The sequence below is a fragment of the Natator depressus genome, chromosome 1 (assembly GCF_965152275.1).
Source record: "Natator depressus isolate rNatDep1 chromosome 1, rNatDep2.hap1, whole genome shotgun sequence".
NCBI classification, from domain to species: Eukaryota; Metazoa; Chordata; order Testudines; family Cheloniidae; genus Natator; species Natator depressus.
The window spans coordinates 324,065,302-324,087,017 of NC_134234.1; the positions used below are offsets into that span (position 1 = coordinate 324,065,302).

The following is a 21,716-nucleotide window of genomic DNA, read 5'->3' on the forward strand; positions in this document are numbered from 1 at the left end:
CCAGATCATTTATGAAGATATTGAACAAAACCGGCCCCAGGACCGACCCCTGGGGCACTCCACTTGACACCGGCTGCCAACTAGACATGGAGCCATTGATCACTACCCGTTGAGCCCGACAATCTAGCCAACTTTCTACCCACCTTATAGTACATTCATCCAGCCCATACTTCTTTAACTTGCTGACAAGAATACTGTGGGAGACAGTGTCAAAAGCTTTGCTAAAGTCAAGAAACAATACATCCACTGCTTTCCCTTCATCCACAGAATCAGTAATCTCATCATAGAAGGCGATTAGATTAGTCAGGCATGACCTTCCCTTGGTGAATCCATGCTGACTGTTCCTGATCACTTTACTCTCGTCTAAGTGCTTCAGGATTGATTCCTTGAGGACCTGCTCCATGATTTTTCTGGGGACTGAGGTGAGGCTGACCGGCCTGTAGTTCCCAGGATCCTCCTTCTTCCCTTTTTTAAAGATTGGCACTACATTAGCCTTTTTCCAGTCATCTGGGACTTCCCCCGTTCGCCACGAGTTTTCAAAGATAATGGCCAATGGCTCTGCAATCACATCCGCCAATTCCTTTAGCACTCTCGGATGCAACTCGTCCGGCCCCATGGACTTGTGCACGTCCGGCTTTTCTAAATAGTCCCTAACCACCTCTTTCTCCACAGAGGGCTGGCCTATATATAATATATATACTATATATAATATAATAACTGCAGCAGCTGTATGCTGGCATAATTTAGGTTGACATAAATTTGGAATGTCAAGATGGCCTTAGTCTATGAGTACTGAAAGAACTTTCTGAGAATGTAGAAATACATCTGTTAATTAGTTTATTGTAGAGTATAGTTGGTTAAAAACATGAATTTCTATCCTGTGGGAAATTCTGATATTTCAAAATTTATTTTGAGTATCAAAAAATTCCAAAAAATGTTTATGTGGAAATGTCAAAACATTTATTTAGCTATTTTTGATCAAAATGAAACATTTTGAGATTCCTGAATTTAAATGTTTCCATTTGGTGAACTAAATTAAATGTTTTGTTTTGGCTTGGTTCAACATTAATGTATGTCCCTCTGACCTGCTGCTCCTTAAAGATTCCGTACCTGCATGCTGGCTCCTGGGATCAGGTTTGCCAGGGCAAGACTCCTCCTGACCAAAGTAAAGACCTCTTCTGGAGCAGAAAGAAATCAGTTGCAGCTGGCATGAATGGGGGATACAGACAGCCCTCTCATACTCTTCATCTCCTCTTATCTCTATTGCTTCTCCCATATCCCGGCTCACCACATCCCCATTGGCCTTCCAAGGCCCCTCACATCCGTCTTCATCACCACCGTATGACCTCCTCACTGTTGTATTAATTTAGATGGAATAAATAGGCCGAAAGTATTAACATAAGTCAGTCACTGTCCAGCCTTAAACATTGTTAACAAAGGTTCAGGGTTTGGTATGTAGATAATGCAGTCACTTAGTACCATGGCAAACACAATTAAAAGTCCTTTTAACCCTTTATTAAAGATACAAAAAAGAAGGGAAAATGGATAAAGCATTTCAAATGTAAACCATTAAAAAAGGATTTCATTTTAACAACGCTTCTTGTTCCCTTTAGCTTTTAGAAGGACCCTCTGGTTTGACACTCTGTTCGATGGTATTAAAGACAGTAATAACTGCCGCTTTGGGGGAAAGAAGAGTTAGTTGAGATGAGTTGGAGCTGTTGTTGTGCCTGCTGTTGAAGGCCATTCCCATTTCATCTGAGGAGATAATTGTCACCTTTACCAGCTCCAGCAGAATCCCAATGTTATCTGGGTCCCTCTGTCTATCCTGGCTTGGATTAGGACAAAGAAGGTCCGGGGTAGGATGACCAGGTAGCAAGTGTGGAGGGTGTGTGAACCCGAATAAGCTATGGGCATAATAAAGAAGCAAACCTGCTAAGTATAGACAAGGTCTTAATAGGCTTAATTGAGATTGTGAAAGAGAAAGAGGTGACGTGTTCACAGTACATTAGAACGTACAATACGAGAACACATCTGATAGAAGTCTCTTCATTCTAGTAGACGACAGGTATAGCTACACTGCAACTGTGAGCAAGCCTCACAGACTGAGTAGCGGGGCTTGAGTTAGCATGCTAAAACAAAATAGCGCTATGGAAACTGCTGCACCACCAGAGACTATGGCTAGCCACCTGAGCTGGTGTAACACTGGCAGACCCCGGTCATCAGCAGGATTGAACCTGAGACCTCTGGAGCTGCTACTGCATGAGCTAAAAGCCACTTGGCCTTTAGCTAAGGTTGTAGAGCAGACTCCTTAATCTCTAAGTGGTCTTGGTGCCACTAGAGGAGACAGAGCACCACACCCAGGAGGTGTGTGGGTTACACTGGGACCTACCAAACCCCCTGGAACTGAGTTCAGGTGGTTAGACCACACCTTTGCCAGTGCAGCAACTTCCATGCTGCTATTTTTAGCACACTAACTTGAGCCCTGCTAGCACAAATCTGACTACCCAGATTGGGAGGCTTGTTCCCGCTGCAATGCAGACATACCCATGCGGTGTCATCACTGCAGAGCTGACCTGGATTTTTACCCATGTTTTGCCCCTAACCTTTCTACTGTCCACACACAGAAGCCTCTGACCTGGGTTTGGTGGTGCTTTACATCCAGGCTAGTTGACCCAGCTGGAGGTACAGGTTAGACTAGAGCCCACATTCCACTTTAACTCAGGCAGTAATCCTCCCAGTTTGCAATGTGGATACAGGCAAAGACATCATGAAATCTAATGGCTGGAAACTGAAGCCATACAACTTCAAACTGGAAACAAAATGCTCATTTTTAATGGGTAATTAACCGTTGGAACAATTTATCAAGAAATGTGGTAGAGTCTCGATCATCTGACAATTTTAAATCAAGATTGGTTGTCTTTCTAAAGTATTTGCTGTTGTTCAACCCCAAATTATTGAACTTGATGCAGGAATTACTGAGTGAAATTCTCTGGCCTTTGTTATGCAGGAGGTCAGATCTGATTATCACAACAGTAACAGTTCCTTCTGATTTTAAAAATCTATGAATTCCTGGATTACAGCTGATCAGAAAATGGAATTTGAATCTTGGAAGGAATTCTTGCATTTTGATATTTTTTCCATTCCAAATTAGAACAAAAAACCCAAACTTACGGAATTTCCTGCAGCACAAAAGGTAAAAATTAAAAAAAAAAAACCAATTCAGGACCATTGAAACATTTCATTTTGATAATGTTGAATAAAGTAATTTATACATAAAAATTATTTGATAATGCTGAATCATTTTGATAATGCTGAAACAATTAAATATATGAAAGTTTAAATTAAATGATAAAATCAAAATTAAACATATCAAAAAATGACCAATCATTTTGACTTTTTCTATCAAAAATGTAATTGAAATTGACATAGTCCCATAAAATGTTTTGATTTTGATTAAACTGCATTTTTCAACAGAAAACTATTCTGTCAGGAATTTTTCAGCCAGCTCAACCCTAGACTCCTCACAATACCCCAATATTATCACTAAGCCCTTCCTACAGTCTATGTTCCCTTTCATACAGGAAATAATAGTAGTCAGTTAAGGGCCAGATTCACCAGTATGCTCTGGCTGCTTTGTGTTCCTCTGGTGATGCAAAGTAGCTGCTGCACCTGCAAGCTTTATTTAACTGGTCAGTATGCTCCAGCTGTTTTGCATAGCTCTAGCGTTCTGCAAAGTAGCCAGAGCATGATAGTCAGTGGCTGTGGCCCTAAAAGTCAACAACAGATTGATATTTCATGTCTGCAACTCATTAGAGAGGTCTCGTTGGGTAGTATTTTTAATGTCTTTCTGGTTTTATCTTCATGCATGGTATTTTTAAATAAAAAAAAAATCCCAGGCAAAAACCTATGTTCATTTGGAGTTAAGAATTTAAAATAAGGTCCTATAGAGCAGAATTAAGGATGTTTTGGTGCTTCAGCTATTTATTTCTATACTTTAACGAGTCTGTGTTTCTTTGCATTTAACCCTGACTCTGAAGTTCTTGGGTTTATAATGCCCGCTTTGGGAATAATTACAAAAGCTCTAAATATTGCTGTATTCTTACATTACCGGTACATGTTCTCACTTTAATGCAGTTCCTGTCTCAGAATATTCATTACAGTGTTGTGGATTTAGGGTGACCAGATGTTCCGATTTTATAGGGACAGTCCTGATTTTTGGGTCTTTTTCTTATATAGGCTCCTATTTCCCTCCACCCCGTCCCGATTTTTCACACTCGCTGTCTGGCCACCCTATGTGGGCTGGCAAGCTCCGCTGGAAGAAAGCGACTCCATCACTCAGACCTAGTCCAAGCCTCACTCCTGGGCATGGAGGGTTTTGCTTTGTGCGTTTCCATGAGACGATTAAAGAACCTCCCTCATTCACCGGCTTCTCATCAGCCTGGGACATAGCCCAGGGCGGACTACAGCTCCCGGCGTGCACCGCTCATCAGGCATTACACCCTGGGACGTGTAGTCACTACAGCGAGCCGCACCCCTCTCCACACTGAGCTTGCCTCTCTCCGCTGACTTCCCCTACATTCTTTCCCCTGCTCGCTTTAGTGGTCCCTCCCAAAGTTCCATGCAGAGCGCTTCGGGAAGGTCCTATCCACGGGAACCTGAGGGGGGAGGAGAATAAAGGGAGGGACGGCCGGTGACTGATGTTCTGTACAACCAATCACAGAGAAGCTATTGAACAAATAGCCAATGGTAGGAGCCGGGGGTGGGGTCGGGCTCTTAGTGCGGGATTAGAAAGTGCTGAGTGGCCGCTCCCGCGCCTGCGCGGGAGGAGGGGGGTGGGGGTTGGTATCGTCGTGTCCCTTCTCTGAGCGTGTCGGTGGTGGCGGCGGCTGCAGGGACTGCTGTGGGGAGGGGCGAGCGGCCGGAGGCAGGATGGAGAAGGCGGCCGGGTGGCGCTGAGCCGGAGGGAAGTTGTGTGAGGGGAGGCTTCGGGATTGGGCGAGGCGGGCGGCCTGAGAGAGCCGGGGCGGCGGCGGGGATCGTGTGGGGGCGGCCGGGGCTCGGGCTCCGGCTCGGCAGGCAGGATGGAGCAAGAGGAGATCCTGAGGAAATTCATCCAGCGCGTCCAGGCCATGAAGGACACGGACCACAATGGGGACGACAACTTCGCCAGCGACTTCATGGTGAGGGGGGGTGGGAGCGCTCAGCTCCCGTCGCTGCCTGGGGGCAGGGGAGAGGGTCCCGTGTGGGCTGGGCAGGAGAAGCGGGCGGAGAGGAGATGGGTGGGGTGTGTATGGGGCGGCGGGGGGGGGGGAGGTGTAGCATCCCCCTGCGTGAGCTGCCATTGTAGCCCACTCAGCCCGTGTCCTAAGCTCTCCTGTTGTGTAACCCGGAGCCGGGACGTTGCCCCAGCTCCGGTTTGAGGGAGCGGGCGCTGGCCTGCAGCCTCTCGTGTAAGGGCTGCTCTTGCGATCCCCAGCCGGAACCCTTCTTTGGGAGGAGGTAGGAGAGTGGATACCCTCCAGTGTCTTCTCGCTAACCACGTCAGTCTGCTATTGTCGCGGCAGCCCAGAACCGCCTCTCCTGAACCCAGCCGCTTTCCTGAGGCGGTAAGGAGGGTCCTGGGTACTCTCGGTGCGGGTGCTGTCTTGTTCCTTTCCAGGATATGCCTTTGTGGCCTCTTCTGTCGGCGATAGTGGGGGGTCATAATGGCCACTTTGGGTAGTCTGGCATCTTTTGCCCTCAGTTATTTGTCGTTGTAACCCCCTTTTGATCCTTTCCGAGAAAATATGGTAGGTGTGTTCTTGGAGGCTAGCATCTTTCCCTCAACTCCCCCTCCCGCTGCAACCCCTAGGCTGTATCCCTCATCCTCTCTTCCTTTGAGATCACTTCACCAGCAGCCTTCCTGTAGCCTGTGTCTGCGTGTGCATACAGGGGGAGAGGGGATATAATCTAGAGCCAGGTTTATTCACTGTTTGTTTGGTTTTTTTTATCTGTTTTTCCTTATTCTGATGCTTAAAATGCTTGAAATGATTTGATCAGCTGAGTGGGTGATCTGAGCTGGGAACAATGGACGTCATTAGGTGGATATGTCAGTGTGACTTTAAATGTTGTTTAAACATTTAATATGAAATATAACTTAACCTGGTTTTGGGGTGGTGGGTTAGCAGACCGCATGTACAATATGCAGCTGTAGCCTGTTGTATTACCCGGTGCGGTTTAGAATAAAAATATATGTATTTTTAGTCTTTTTAGATCTCATTTTGATAATAGTCTGGGAACAAAAAAATCTGGATGTAAATGTCACATCAGGGATTGTCTAAAATGTGGGGAGGAGGCTGTGGATATTGTGCAAGACTCAGGGGCATTGGGAGCACTTTCAGGTCTGAGGAATGGAAGAGGAAGTGGACTTTGGGAAGTAACTATTTCATACAGGGTGGGCAGGGCCGGGATGGGAAACAAGAATACCATTTGGAAAAGATTTTACTGATCCTGGTCCACTGAACTAGCCATACAAATAGGGAAGGAAGGAGGAAACCACATGTAAACCAAAAATGATTTAAGAGGTATAAATTCTTAGTTTGCTTTACTTTCCTTGCAAATTACATTAAGATGTAGCCTTAAATCTATTGGACTCCAGTCCTTTTAATCTGTTTAAATTAATCTTGAAAATACGAGTAATTAAAGGAACTCCTGTTTAACACACAGACTGACATCCAGTTACATTATGCTGGTAAGGCTGACCATTGTTCTAAGTAAAGGAAGTGTATGTATGTGTATATATTAAAAAAGCAGAAATGGAAAAAATATGTAAACTGAATGCTTTAAACAGGGTTGGATTTAGCCTTTTTACAGAGCAAATATGTGACAATATAAGAACTCCTGTATTTTATAGCTACAATTTTGCTATTTCCTATTTGATCTGGCAGCCCAGAATTAAAGTTGCAGTATACTAAGGGATACCAACCTAAAATACATATGTAGTAATGTTTTTTACTTACTATTACAAGTAACATTTAGGTTGTTAAGAAAGATTTGAAAACTTTTCTGTTGTGCATTTATTTGACAGCACTCTGTGTAATTAATGTTGCTATTTTCAGCTGTGTAGTTGGTGGTCTTCCTCTGTTTTTATGGAACTTACACATAGCCACAAGCATGGAAAAACTTTATAAAAAAATGTTGTTGTAAAACCAAAAATTTGCTGAAAACTGAAGGGCAGGTGTGCTACCTGAAAGAACTCTCAGGCCTTCAGGAGAGTGTGGGGTGGGAGAGACTAGATTCAAAGTTCCTGATGTCCTTTTTAACATTTTCTGTTTGTAACTCAACTGCACGTTTCTATTTCTGGGGAGAAGAAAAAAAAAACTTTGAATAATATGTTAAAGGAGAGTTGGGGAGCCAGAATATTGTAGTTAAAGTATTCTCGTACTATACTGAAGGACTTTTCTTTCATGTTTCTGTTTCACAAGCAGATGTAGAAGGGTCTGACCACAAGAATGCAAACCCTCTTTATAAGTAGTTTATCATTGTATGGCTACTGCATTTTTGCCACGCCTATTTTACGTAGCAACATTAAAGCTTCTGTCTTTGACATTTTGAGGGAATGGAGAAGGCTGAAGAGGAGGTGGTGAGAGGAACTAATGGGAGAAATAGTCTCTCCTCATCTGCATCGTCTCTCCTTATCTTTAAAACTGAAGGAGTGGTTTTTTGTTTTTGTTTTTTGGGGGTGGGGTGGGGGGAGGCAGTGCCTTCACATTTAAGGACAGGAAGTACTGTTGCTGCTAAGCAGTGGCAAGTTGATGGAAAAAGAATTGCTGTTACTCATCACTCCGCTTCCAAGTCGAAGTGGAGTCTAAAAATAGGAGTGGAGTGGTGGATGAATGCAATTGAAAAGAGTTCTTTCTTTTCATGTCTTAGTTCTTCCCATAGATAATGATTATAGTGGCCTACATTAGTTTATTCAATCAAGGTTAAAAAGACTCGCTACTTTATAGATAGGTGTCAGGGATTTGTTGGGAGGAGAAGTTAAGGAAGATGATGTGGCTATATGATCGATTTAACTAATAATCTACTAATCATCCTGGATGTATATGACGTTAAAAGGCAAAAATGTTAATAAATTCGACAGCCTAATAATGCTGCTGATATAACTGAAAATCCATTGGAAGGGTGAAACTAGAATGTAGTATGACTAATGGAACAGATAGGTGCAATATAAGATGTTTGACCTTAGAATCATAGAAATGGAAGGGACCTGGAGAGGTCATCTAGTCCTGCCTTGAGTGCAGGGGACTGGACAAGTATTATCTGGACCATCCCTGACAGGTGTTTGTCCAGCCTGCTCTTAAAAATCCCCAATGATGGAAATTCCACAAGCTCCCTAGGCAATTTATTCCGGTGCTTAAGCACTCTGACGGTTCGGAAGTTTTTCCTAATGTCCAGCTTAAACCGCTCTTGCTGCAATTTTATCCGACTGCTTCTTTTCCTATCCTCAGAGGTGAAGAAGAGCAATTGTTCTCCTTCCTCCTTATAACAACCTCTTTTATGTACTTGAAAACTGTTATGTCCCCTTTCAGTCTTCTCTTCTCCAGACTAAACAAACCCAGTTTTTTCAATCTTCCCTCATAGGTCATGTTTTCTAGACCTTTAATCATTTTTCTTGCTCTTCTCTGGACTTTCTCCAATTTGTCCACATCTTTCCTGAAATGTGGCACCCAGAACTGGACGCAATACTCCAGTTGAGGCCTACTCAGCACGGAGTAGAGCGGAAGAATTACTTCTCGTGTCTTGCTTACAATACTCCTGCTAATGCATCCCATAATTATGTTTGCTTTTTTTTACAACTGCGTTACACTGTTGACTCATATTTAGCTTGTGATCCACTATGACCCCCAGGTCCCTTCCTGCAGTACTCCTTCCTAGGCAGTCATTTGCCATTTTGTATGTATGCAACTGATTGTTCCTTCCTAAGTGGAATATTTTGCATTTGTCCTTCTTGAATTTCATCCTATTTACTTCAGACCATTTCTCCAGTTTGTCCAGATCATTTTGAATTTTAATCCTATCCTCCAAAGCACTTGCGACCCCTCCCAGCTTGGTATTGTCCGCAAACTTTAAGTGTATTCTCTATGCCATTATCTGAACCATTGATGAAGATATTGAACAGAACTGGACCCAGAACTGATCCCTGTGGGACTCCACTTGTTATGCCCTTCCAGCATGACACTGAACCACTGATAACTACTCTCTGGGAATGATTTTCCAACCAGTTATGCACCCACCTTATAGTAGCTCCATCTAGGTTGTATTTCCCTAGTTTGTTTATGAGACGGTCATGGAGACAGTATCAAAAGCCTTACTAAAGTCTAGATATACCATATCTACCGCTTTCACCCATCCACAAGGCTTGTTACCCTGTCAAAGAAAGCTATCAGGTTGGTTTAGGGTAGTGATAGCCAGAGAGCAAGTGTGAAAAATCGGGATCGGGGTGCGGGGTAATAGGAACCTGTGTAAGAAAAGCCCCAAATATTGGGACTGTCCCTATAAAATTGGGACATCTGGTCACCCCAGGTTGGTTTGACATGATTTGTTCTTGACAAATCCATGCTGACTGTTGTTTATCACCTTATTATCTTCTAGGTGTAGGAATACAAGGAATACTTACAAGGTATGATATAATCCAGGTGTCATTGGCTAGTCTTTTACAGAGAGAACCAAATCCATTCGGACAGAAGTAAATGAATTTGATTTTGATAATCATGCTTCCAAGTACAAAAAGTGCCAGTACTTTATTAGCAGATCACTTACAGCTAGATTGTACATACGAAACACTTGACAAGCGAACAGTGTTACTCAGCATTGTTTATTGAAAAGAGTAAGGTTGCTTGCTGCTGTACAAACATGGAAAGCATGGCCTAATCCTTGGTTTCTACAAAGTATGTGTGTGTAGTATGTATGTGTGAGAGAGAGGTTGAAGGTCAAAGCTTCCTATGGCAGTGGGTTATAATTGAAAGACCTCAAGAAGTAAGAATTTTGGTTGGTTGGTTTTTGTTCTTTTTTTCTAGTTATGGCAGCAGCTTAAACAGATTTTCTATTGATTCCTTATGTAGTGCACTTGGCAAAGAGTGTGTGTGTTTAGCATATCATTCATGCCATCAACTTAGATTGCTATAACTGTAGGATCATTCAGTCTGACTCAAAATAACAAATGAAATATGAATGATGTATGGCAGTTAGCACTCAAGCATCTGAGTAAGTCTCTTGCTAATCTGTTACTGTATTTTAGCAGAATTGGTAAAGGTATCAGAAGTAAAAAAAAAAAAGTTATGATTATCTGGGTAAAACAGCACTTACACATGACAGATGTTTTATTTTTTGGCCCTGATTTGGCATTGAGTTCTGCGCAGGTAGGCCCATGTGTCTGCACAGAATTCCTTGTGATGCATGTTCAGGGTCTCTTTTGTAGATTAAAGGTGGCAAAATCACCCTAGTTTTGATACACTTATTGTCATAAATTCACAGTAAGTGAAACAGACTGTCTAAACCATCAAACTTGTAAAAAAAATTTCCCTAAATACAGGGATCTGTATGTAGTTACAAGATAAATTATACATTACATACAGTTTCATATATTTTTGTACTGTGCAATTAGATCATTACTACAACTAATTGAAATAGCTTACCTTCAATGTAGAGTCAAATTCAGGATTTCCTAGCAGCTTGTGCAACCCAATTCGATTATGAGATTGCTCAGATTGTAAGTTAATGAAAATGTTGTCATATCTTAAGAAAGAAGTATTAAATGGAGTGTTGATTTGAAATCAAGACAATAAAAAAAAATTTGCTTCTGGTGGTATACCAGCCTCTTAGTCTCCTTGCCATTTTCTGTGTTCACAATCATCTGTTCCTATTCTTAAATGTTTTTTCTTCCCTATTGCTTTGTGAAACACCACATAAACAAAAGGGGAAAGTTACTGACTATATAGGGGTAACAAGTCTTTCAATTCCAGGTGGAGACCCCTATATAGCCTTTCTTCTAACTTTAGATATTACTATTAAGAAAAGTAGACAAAACATTGTTAGACAGAAGTAATATTTTGATATCCTTCTAACAAATCACAATGCAAGAATACTCAAATACATGAATAAAGATTATGTGCATTGATAAACAAATTCAGTTTAAATACAGTAGAATGTCTATTTTACAAACTGGGGATTAAGGAGTTCATAAAATAAAGAAGTTCATAAAGCTGAAAATTGCAGAAGGTATGGTTTATAAGTTTCAGCATCTTGCACTGCATCACTTTCTTCTTGGTCTTCAAACCATTGCAAACTGATTTCCAGTGTACTGAAGGCACTGGAATGTTAAGGGATGTTAACTTGTCCTTCATCAACATCACTTTAGTTATGTGATCTCCATCCCACTCCTACCCCATCAGGGAAAAATGATTCATATAATGTTTGTCTGTAAGATTGGTGTTTGTGAAATTGAGGTTCTACTGTACTGTGTAAGTTCCATAACAGAAGAAAATAATGCAAGTGATCTGCTAAAAATAAGTTTGGCAACACTTTTCTGGCAAGACTGTCTTAATATTAATTTGCTTCTATTGGGAACATTTTGGTGCCAGATACAACTGATGTACCTCTCAACTGTTTTTTTCAAATTAAGTGTGCAGTTATGTAGTTTGGAAGCTTACCAGAAAAGCGTTATGAGTAGTTTGTGTCCAAAAGATAAACTTCTAACTGTTCTGTTTAGACAAAGAAGTAGTTGACTATTTTTTTTTAATTCTTAAGAATACAGTAACTCTTCACTTAATGTTGTAGTTTATGTTCCTGAAAAATGCGACTTTAAGCGAAACGATGTTACGCGAGTCCAGTTTCCCCATAAGAATCAATATAAATGGGGGGGGTTAGGTTCCAGGGAATTCTTTTTGCCAGACAAGACTATATTTTTTACACACTTTTATTTACACATTTTTTATTTATACACACACACAGTATAAGTTTTTTAAACAAACAATTTAATACTGTACTCAGCAATGATGATTGTGAAGCTTGGTTGAGGTGGTGAAATCAGAGGGTGGGATATTTTCCAGGGAATGCCTTCATGCTAAATGATAAACTAGCAATTGGCTGAACCCTCAGGAGTTAACTCGTTAAGGTAGTCTCACACTCTACATGGCAGCAGGAATGGAGGGAGGGGAGACAGCATGGCAGACAGAGGCACACACTGTGTGTGTTAGAGAGAGATGTGCATTTCCCCTGTAAGTACTGCTGACCCACTCTTAAGTACACTGTCTTGTTAAGTTAATCAGCAAGCTGAGACCACAGCTGCTGCCAGGAAGCTCCATCTGTTGTGTGTCCCCCTGCTCTATGGAGATGGGGTAAGCGGGGTGCAGGAGCAAGGGGGAGGGGGACACCCTGACATTAGGCCCCCCCCCCCGTACAGCAAGCAGGAGGCTCCTGGGAGCAGCTCCAAGGCAGAGGGCAAGAGCAGCACATGGCAATGGGGGGAGGGAGAGCTGAACTGCTGGTAATTGATAGCCTGCTGGGTGGCTGCTGCACAGGGAACTTAGGGGAGCGGGGAGCTGATAGGGAGGCTGCCGGTCCACCCTGGTTCCAAGCCCCCACCAACTAGCTGCAATGGGCTGCTCTTCCTCCAAGCAGTGGACTAAACAGGAGGCTGTCAAGTGACCTTATAAGGCAGCATTGCGCAGCTTTAAACGAGCATGTTCCCTAATTGATTAGCAATGTAACAACGAAACAACGTTAATCGGGATGACTTCAAGTGAGGCGTTACTGTACATGAGATGACAAATTCAATGATTCAATTCCTTCTGAGCAGGTTTCATGTTAATAACATTTAGGATTAAATATAAATGTACAAAGCTGCTTCTCTGTTTTTCTCATGTGGACTTGCATAAGCTACATGTTGAATTTCAATAGAATTAACTTTAACCTATTAAGAAGGCTTTAGCAGAGAGAAGATGCTAAAAAACAGATTCATTACTTTTTATCCTTTGTGCTTTATCTAAGAGTGGTTAACACGTTCTCTATATCTAGCAGGTATAAGTCAAAATCAGATATGACCAAACGCTGTAACTGTCTTGATACTAAGAAAGGGCTCAAACTTGTAAGGTGCTGAGCACTTTCATCTCCCTCTGAGTTCAATGAAAATTGAAGGCATCCATTACCTTGCAGGAACTGACCCGTAATTATATTACATAACTGATAATTTTAACAAACTTTATTCTTACAGTTCTAATAAGCCATGTGCAGTTTTATTATTTGTAAGTGTACATCAAGTGTGTTTAAACTTGGAGGGCCAAAAATTTGACCTACTTTGACCCATATTGAGGGACTTGCCTTCAACGTTTCCTCAGGTACTAAATCCTCCTGTTTTGGGGGTTAGTCAAAGTGTCTATTTTGGGCCTTTCCTAAGACTATGTAAATACGCCATCACATGTAATCTCACTCTGATTAGTATGGTCTCATAAGAGAGAAGTGTCCTGTTGAGATAGGTTGGATACTTCTATGAATTGCATTTTAGTATTTAAACATGACTTCTGTTACTAAGTTGTTTTTAAATTAACATTTCTGTCAAAACTCTTTCCAGTCTGACACACCTTTTGGTTGTAATTCAGCTAAAGTTTCATTATGAACAATTTTAATAGGAAAGGCCAGCCATAACATGAGCAGTTGTAAGGGTCTCTTTGCTAGAAATGTTCATAAACTTTTACTTCTGTCTGCAACAATATGATTGAATAATAGTTTCAATAACTCTTACGTTAGGGATATCTGAAGCTTTGTGGAATGGTATTATTTTTTTTAAACATTGCTTATTAAATATAATTTTCAGTGGACAGCCCTTTCATTTATATATTCCGTTTTAGTCAAATTAGAAGGAAATCATTGCTGTGGCTATTGTTTCAGAGATGTACAGATGTGACTTTTAATGGGGGGCTGAGTGACAAGCAGCCAGGAAGCTGCTGTGGTGGACCCCAGTTATCTTGTGTTAGCATATACTGTGTGACATCATTAAATTAAATCTTGCTTAACATTACCATGTAAAATCTTGTGATTGCTGGTCAAAACTGTATAATAGCTATTTAAGGCAAGAAGAAAAACAGCAGCAGATCTCACACAACTTAAAGGTTTTTATCACATAAGTGATACAAGAATATGTTCTGTGTGTTTAAATCTTTAAAGAAAGTGGGAAAGTCTAACTATTTTGTTTTCACATACCAAGGTTTTGCTCTTTGTGAAAGTTTTGTGATCTTGCTAATTTTGCAGGATAAGTCTACATTTTGTCATTGATCTGTCAGTAAGTGACATACCAGCATATTTAAGTAGATCATCTCAGATGTAAGAGAAATATACAATATTCCCTGTGACCCCAGTCAAGCAAGGTGCTTCAGCATATGCTTTAATTTTAAGCACATGGTAAGTGCCTTGCTGGATTGGGGCTTATAGTGGGTAATGTCAGTGGGAAGTCGGCAACTTTTATGTAGCTTTATTACATTGTTGCAGAAATACGTTATCAGGATCAGTTTGTAGAGCTTATTTTTCTTGCAGTAAATGTCAAGTCATAATCCTGGCAAACTGTATAAATGAGGATTGCTTAATCCGAACATTAATTTGTGAAATATGTACAATTTAACCTAATTTTGAGTAGTGCTTATAGCTGTGCTAATGTTGGGGGGGGGGTTATTATTTGTAAGTGTATGCATCCGATGAAGTGAGCTGTAGCTCACGAAAGCTTATGCTCAAATAAATTGGTTAGTCTCTAAGGTGCCACTAGTACTCCTTTTCTTTTTGTACCTCTATAGTTAACAAGGTAAGCGACAAACTAAGCACACAGTAATAAAGACATGTAATAGTGACATATTAATGGATCTAACAGAATCCTTGTTGAACTTACTTTTTCGCTTCTTGGTATCTTCCTTTCATCTAGGATTGGTGGGTGCTGAGGGGCAAAATGATGGAGATTGTACTGCATCAGTTTGTGCTTTACCTGTTAAGTGATGGGGAATCTTGATACTGGAAAAAAAAAAATAGTAGTAATGCCTGACTTGGTGCAGTCATTCTAGGTTGTTCAGATAAGGAAAAAGTGAATGTGTCGGAAAGGCAAAATGGCAGCCGTAGCCTGAGTTCATGTTTGCAGAACTCCACTATCATTTGACTTCCAACTCATTTTCTTCTGGGTCTTCTCCTGAAGTAGCCCAGCATGCTGAATGTCTCTTAGATTTGTGTGCGGTAATTGCCACTTTTGTCTTTGAGGGAATTTTTGAGTTGGAAGTTAGTCAATACTCTTAGGAGAAAGTATGTTTAAACAGGCAAAAAGACAAACTCAATCACCAAACTTTTCAATAGCAACAGGCTTTGTTAAGCAGGGGAAGGGACAGATGGTGATCTGGCTTGGGAGACTTGTCTCCTTGCCTCCCTACCCCATTTGTGCTATAAATTGATCGCATTACTTCCTTAAAGATAATTTCATTTGTGGTAAGCAAGTTATGAGTGGAGCAGATATTTATGAAGTTATTGGGAGGTGAAGGCTCTCCAATTCAACAGGTTAATCATTAATATTTGGAGGATTTTCTTACCATGCTGTATTAGGAGAACATCAACAGACAGATACTTAAATTGTGTTATTTAACTAAAACAACGTTATGTATTCTGGATTTTTTTTCTTCAACAGCAAACATATTTTAACAAAACAAGCATATGAATTTTTGAAGTTTTTTAAAATCAGGTTTGTTTTTGTTAAAATTGTTAACTAAAATAGTTAAATGAAATATTTAAAAAAAAACACCCACAAAAATTAAATCGACTGTCAGCCAAGGTCAACATGAGAAACTTAAAATATTGGCTTCTATAGCTAACTCAGTCGTCTTCACCTTCATCTTCTTGTTTGTTCATAATCTGGAAAAGCAAGCTGTTTTGCTTTTTCAGGTCCCAAACAATTTCTCAGTTTGGAATGAATTAGTCCAAAAGAAGAAAATATTCTTTCCTCACCATCAGAAAAAACTACTGCTGTTAAAAGTGAAATTATCACTTCAACAGTCTCTGAATCCAAGTGCTTAAGTGACTTCCACCAGTTCACTGGTGTGACTTTCTTTAAAACATCATTGTAGGGAGCCAGGATGACTCCCCTCCGAACCAGAGGGTAAAGAGCCACCCTTTCAGCCTGAGTGGGCGGGGCCAGGCCAAGCTTCCGCCAATCCCTGGAAGGGGAAGGGTGGGACAGGAAGTACAAAGGGCGGGGCCCTCTGCCCAGTGAAGAGAGCACCAGGGAGGGAGACAGACACAGGCTGCTTGCTGCTCCCTCGCGATCCTGCTGCTGACCCAGGCGAAGCCCTGGGCAAGGAGGAGCCTGACCGGGAGGAAGGCCTGTGGCAACCAGGGCTGCCAACCGCTGAATACCCAGAGGACCTGGAGGGGCCTGACTGCAGCCCGGGCCAGTGTGAGTCCGATACCGAGGGGGAGCAGGAGCGGCCCGCAGCGGAATACTCGGACGAGATGGAGGGACCGGAGTGGCCCGCAGCGGAATACTCGGACGAGATGGAGGGACCGGAGCGGCCCGCAGTGGAATACCCGGAGGAGATGGAGGGACTGGAGCGACCCGCCTGAGAGACCAGGGAGGAAGTAGCCCAGGGGCCGAACTACACCGTGGGGTGGGTGTGTTTGGTCAGCGGGCGCGGACAGCCCCGCTGACCCAGCGGCGGGACTTTCGCCTCCCGCCACTGTCAGGGCCCTGGGCTGGAACGCAGTGGAGTTGGGTGGGCCTGCGTTCCCCTACCCCGGCGCTCCCCCTGCCCCAGGGGCGCGCTACTGACTCTTGCCGGCACACCTTCCCTGCTAATTCCCCAACGCCCGGAAGGTGTGGCTGAGGCCTGCCATGGAGACCATAGCTCTCCATCGCCCATAGGGGCTCGGAGGACCGACTGACACCTGTCACTATCATCAACAAACATATATTTCTTGAATGGTTCTTATTCCCAGACTGGGTCTCTTTTACACCCTGCTGCCATTATAGGTTTTCCCTTCTAGTGATAGAATGGTATGGTAGATCTCAAATCAATGAGGGCTACACTCAAAGACCTCAAGACTTCTGGAATATGCTGCTCAAACAGTTTCACTTTTGTTTCTACTGCCTGCCCCTCCCTTCTCACATTTATCTCCAGATTTCTTCTCCTTGTCCAGATCTGATCCACCCCCAACAATCTTCTATTCATTGAACTTTTTGAAACTTTGCACTTTTAGAGAGAGGTAAGGGATTGACGCTGTGTACAGAAATTTGCAGAGGGACAATAGGATTGGGGCTGAGGCCTGTTCTTTCTCACCTCTCTCTATATATTTATGTATTTAAAATATTTTTGTTATTAACCAGCATGTTATCTCTGGAGAGACACATCCTCAGTTTGAGAACTGCAAAACTAAGCATCTCTGATGGTATCTTGTAGACTGAGCACTGAGTTCCATTGGGTAGATAGAAAAATTAACCTAAATTACCTATACAGAAGCTCCTGGAACCCCATAAGATTGGGTCCCTAATCCATGAACTATTGGAACTCATTTACAAAACTTTTTGTAAACATTACATGACTATATTCTGTCATACTGTAGAATTAGAATTTATAATCCCTATTCCATGATGAGATATCTTTGAGCTATAATGCTTTTTAATTTAAACTATCTTTAGATAGGTTTTTCTTCAAAGTATTTTATCAAAGAAATCAGATTTTAAATTTAAAAAAAATCAATTTAAAAAAAATCATTGATTTTTATTCACCCCTGCTACCTGGCCACACCTCCGCCTAACAGCTGTGTGAGGGGGATGTTGCCGCTTCCAGGAAGCCCCACAGGTAAGCCCTGCCCAGAGCCTGCCTCACCCCATCCTGTGCCCTAATTCCCTGCTCCCTCCCACACCCAAACTCTGCTGCTAGGGTGGGGAGGTGCAGAGCCTGGTAGGGAGCCTGCCGGCCCCACCAACCCCAGCACCTGTGGGGGCCCCCGGCCAGCACTCTCCCACCCCCACAAGGTTTTAGTCACCCGTCTTTTTAGTAAAAGTCATGGACAGGTCACGGGCCATGAATTTTTGTTTACTGTCTGAGACTTTTACTAAAAATACCCGTAACTAAAACATAGCCTTAATTATTCTCACTTCACAACCCTTATTGAGCAAGGCCTCATGCAGCTGCTCTAGGGGTTTCACTCATCCCCATTTACAGATAAAGTAACTGAGAGCCACAGAGGTAAAATAAGAGCTGGGATTTGACAGAGCTGGGATTAGAACTCTGGGTAAAAATTTCAAAAGTGCCTTATTGAGGTAAGAGCTCATATAACAATTTCAAAAGTGAATTATGCATTGAGGAGGCTTGGTCTACACTTACACCTGCATAGCTATGTTGGTCAGGGGTATGAAAAAACCACATCCATGACTAACATAGGGCTATCCTGACACAACCCCGTAATGTAGATGCAATTACGCTGACGGAAGCATTCTTTTAGCATAGCTAATGTTCAGTGAGGTGGTGTTATGACACTGGCAGAATAACGCCTTCTGTTGGTATTCGCTGCTTCTGCACTAGGGTGCTATGCTGACATGGTTTTGCCAGCATATGTTAGTCTATAGTGTACACGTAGTGTAAGTTTAATTGCAAGTCAATGGGACTTAGGTTCTTAAGTCGGTTAGGCGCTTTTGAAATGTTTACCCTAGGTCCATAGTCTGCCAAAAGCAAGCACTTTTGTCGGTAAAACTTTTGTTGGTCAGGGAAGTATTTTATTTTTTTTCACACCCCTGACTATCAAAAGTGCTGGTGTGGACAGCGCTATGTCAGCAGGAGACACTCTCTTGCCGACGTAGCTACCGCTGCTCGTTAGTTGTGGTTTGTTTATACCTGCGTGAGAGCGCTCTCCTGCTGACATAGAGCGGCAACATGGGAGACCTTCCAGCGGCACAGCTGCAGCAGTACAGCTGTGCCGCTTTAAGGTCCATAGTGTAGACATAGCCTTAGCCACACTGCCTCTCAGATACATTAGGCCTAATCTGTCCCTGGCAATCTTCTATAAAATGGAGCATTCTTGCATACCTAAGACTCCACAACAATGAAACATGCAGATGAATCAGAGTGCCTTTAACTGCATGATAACCTGTTTGAGGATGTGGTTATGAAGTTGAGCTGGTACTCAGGAGAAATGGGTTCTCTCCCTGCTTCTGCCACAAACATCCAATATGATGTTAAGCAAGTATTTAAACCAAACCTTTCAGATTTGACCACTGATTTATAGTCTTTTGTAATCTTGTTTTGCAAATTAAGGTTTGCTTTTTAAACATTTCAACTAAATGGATCACAGTTTACACAGCATTTAGCATTTTGACATTTACATCATAAACACATTTGTGTATTAAACAAATTTACTGTTAGTCCCATGCTACCCATCTTTGAAGTTCCTGCCAGTTAGTCTTTTAGAAGTTGATCTGGGGTACCACATATTTTTACGTTTTCTCAGGAAAATAATAATTTCTTTTAGTAAATGAATACAAACTAAAAACATCAGTTTGACCCTCTCTATGTCCTTCTTGTCTTTGAAATTAGTGCCCTATGTATAAGTACATAAACATTACTATGGGGGAGGGAATGGACTGTCATTTCCACTTAACCCCTACGCACAACTTGAAAAACAAGGAAATTCCCACAGAAGGGAGTTAGTTATAAACCTGTTTAAAGGACAACACTTTTCCACACAAACTCTTTAAAGCAAGGAAATATCCAGTTAAAGTATCTTTTTAAAACATTTTAATCCCTCCTCATCCCATTTAATGTGTTCGCTGATGAAAGACTCTTCAATTCTAAGTCCTGCACACCACATTCCTCATGATCATGGTAGGATAAAAAAAACCTTCACTTCTATATGAGAGAAAAATTGGCATTGTACACTTAATCTAATGGACATGTATTGTTAATGGTTTTTATAATTTTTTTTATTTACATTCCTCTCTATGAAAGACCCACTCAGATTAGAAAAACTGACTACAAGGTGCTGTCAGATGCACAAAGTAAAACTGAAAAATAGAGAAACTTTCTTTAATGTTACAGTTACCATCTGTTACATCCAGTGTATTTTAACTTAGTTATAAGTAAGTGATTTTACAAAAAGAATTTGTTAGATGTGATGTATTGCAGTCAAAATATTCAAGTTAAGATGAATATTTAACTTTAGACTGGAGCCCTGGAGAGTCATAGAAATCCTCTTATTTTCTCCATGTTATCATTCATGTTAACCAAGAAACTAAGTACTTCCAAGCTTTCATCTCTGCTCTTCTACAGCCATGCAGTTTTATATAATTACATTGATATAGTCTGTAAATTCTTCTGTATCAAAACAAGAAGCTTAGAAATTGCAGTTCCCTGTTTGATTCTCCTGGAAAGCCTAAAACCTCTCTGGATATCATGAGGGAGGGAGGCTAGTTGGATTTATTGAATAATTATCGAAAAACTGTGTTTTCAGTAAATGAAATGGGCTACTAAAAGGTGGCAGTGATGCTTACTGCAAAATTAGTGTATGCTGAATCCTATAAATCATGTTGTCAGGCTGAATATTTCACTGATTCTATAGATTAATATTTATCAAACTCATTGGTGGCTAATTCTATAACAATACACAATCTCTTCAGGGAGGATTTACGTTTGCTCACCTGCATATCAATGATGATACTAAGCACTATAGCATTTTTCGGTCATCTCTCTCCTCCCCCTCCCTCACCACCTCAAACAAACAAAAAAAAAACACAGTGCTAAGTCTTTGGAGGACAGTTTCAGGAGGGCAGGTGAGAGTACAGCCATTAGTGGTGAAAAGGAGATGGTTCTAAGGTATGATGAGGCAATAAATAACTGATTTATTTGTGGAGAAGTAGAGCTGCATATGGACAAACAGTTAACTGCAAGATAAGTCATTTATCTGCCTACCAGAATTTTAGTCAGGCTGGTAAACTTTGCCTATATATAAGAATCTCGCAGGAGATAGATATCTATCTATCTCCTGCAAGATTCTTGTAAATCACCTGGGACTGGATCAAATTAATATTAAAATGGGATCCTTTTATTCTAGCATTTCTATCCCATTGTCCTTAGGTCTGACATGTCATTGTAATGCTTTATCCTCACCATAGTTTAGAGTTGGATTCAGTTTTAATGAATAAATTACTAATTGATGGCCACTAGCTTGGATTTTCATTCTGGGGTTTGGCCATCAAAACATATTTAGCAAACAGGAGGTGGTACTGTCACTTAAACACAATATAGTTATATGCTATGTTGCATGCTTAGTGTCCTCTTCATGACTGAAGGCAAATCACTGGCTTTCCCAATGATGATTTTTATTGTTGGTTGTTCTCTTGATCATATTAACAGACATAAAATGTAGATGTTTTTGGTTCTCTTCCCTCAAAATACTTTTTTGGAAAGAGCTACCTTACAGTTTTCTTTTCTGTATGCTCACTGCAAACCCATACAACCAAGTTCTGTCAGGGTGAAAGGGAACTAGCAGACCTTGGGAGACCCATGGGTGAGAGCTCTACTACTGTGCATTTCAGGAGGTGCACAACTGGGGAGCCCTGGTGACATGAATCTTCAGAAGCATACCCTTTATAAGCTCTAGGGCAGGAACCTTGATTCTCCAAAGCTTGAAGCTCCATTGGACAGGCTTCTTGTTCTGCAGGT

General features: G+C 41.5%; 1 protein-coding gene across 2 annotated transcripts in view; it reads left to right on the forward strand.

Annotated features, from left to right (window-relative positions):
• Window positions 1-5,037: 5,037 nt before the first annotated feature.
• The window catches only part of PTPN12 (protein tyrosine phosphatase non-receptor type 12), a 148,013-nt gene continuing 131,334 nt past the window's right edge, over window positions 5,038-21,716 (forward strand). The window contains exon 1 of one of the 2 annotated variants that reach the window (XM_074942540.1): window positions 5,038-5,180. In XM_074942540.1, coding sequence (XP_074798641.1) covers window positions 5,082-5,180 — 99 coding nt within the window. In that variant the 5' untranslated portion in view covers window positions 5,038-5,081. Of the gene's footprint in view, window positions 5,181-5,589; window positions 5,607-21,716 lie in introns of those variants that run through there. The other variant, XM_074942541.1, reaches the window with a different exon arrangement.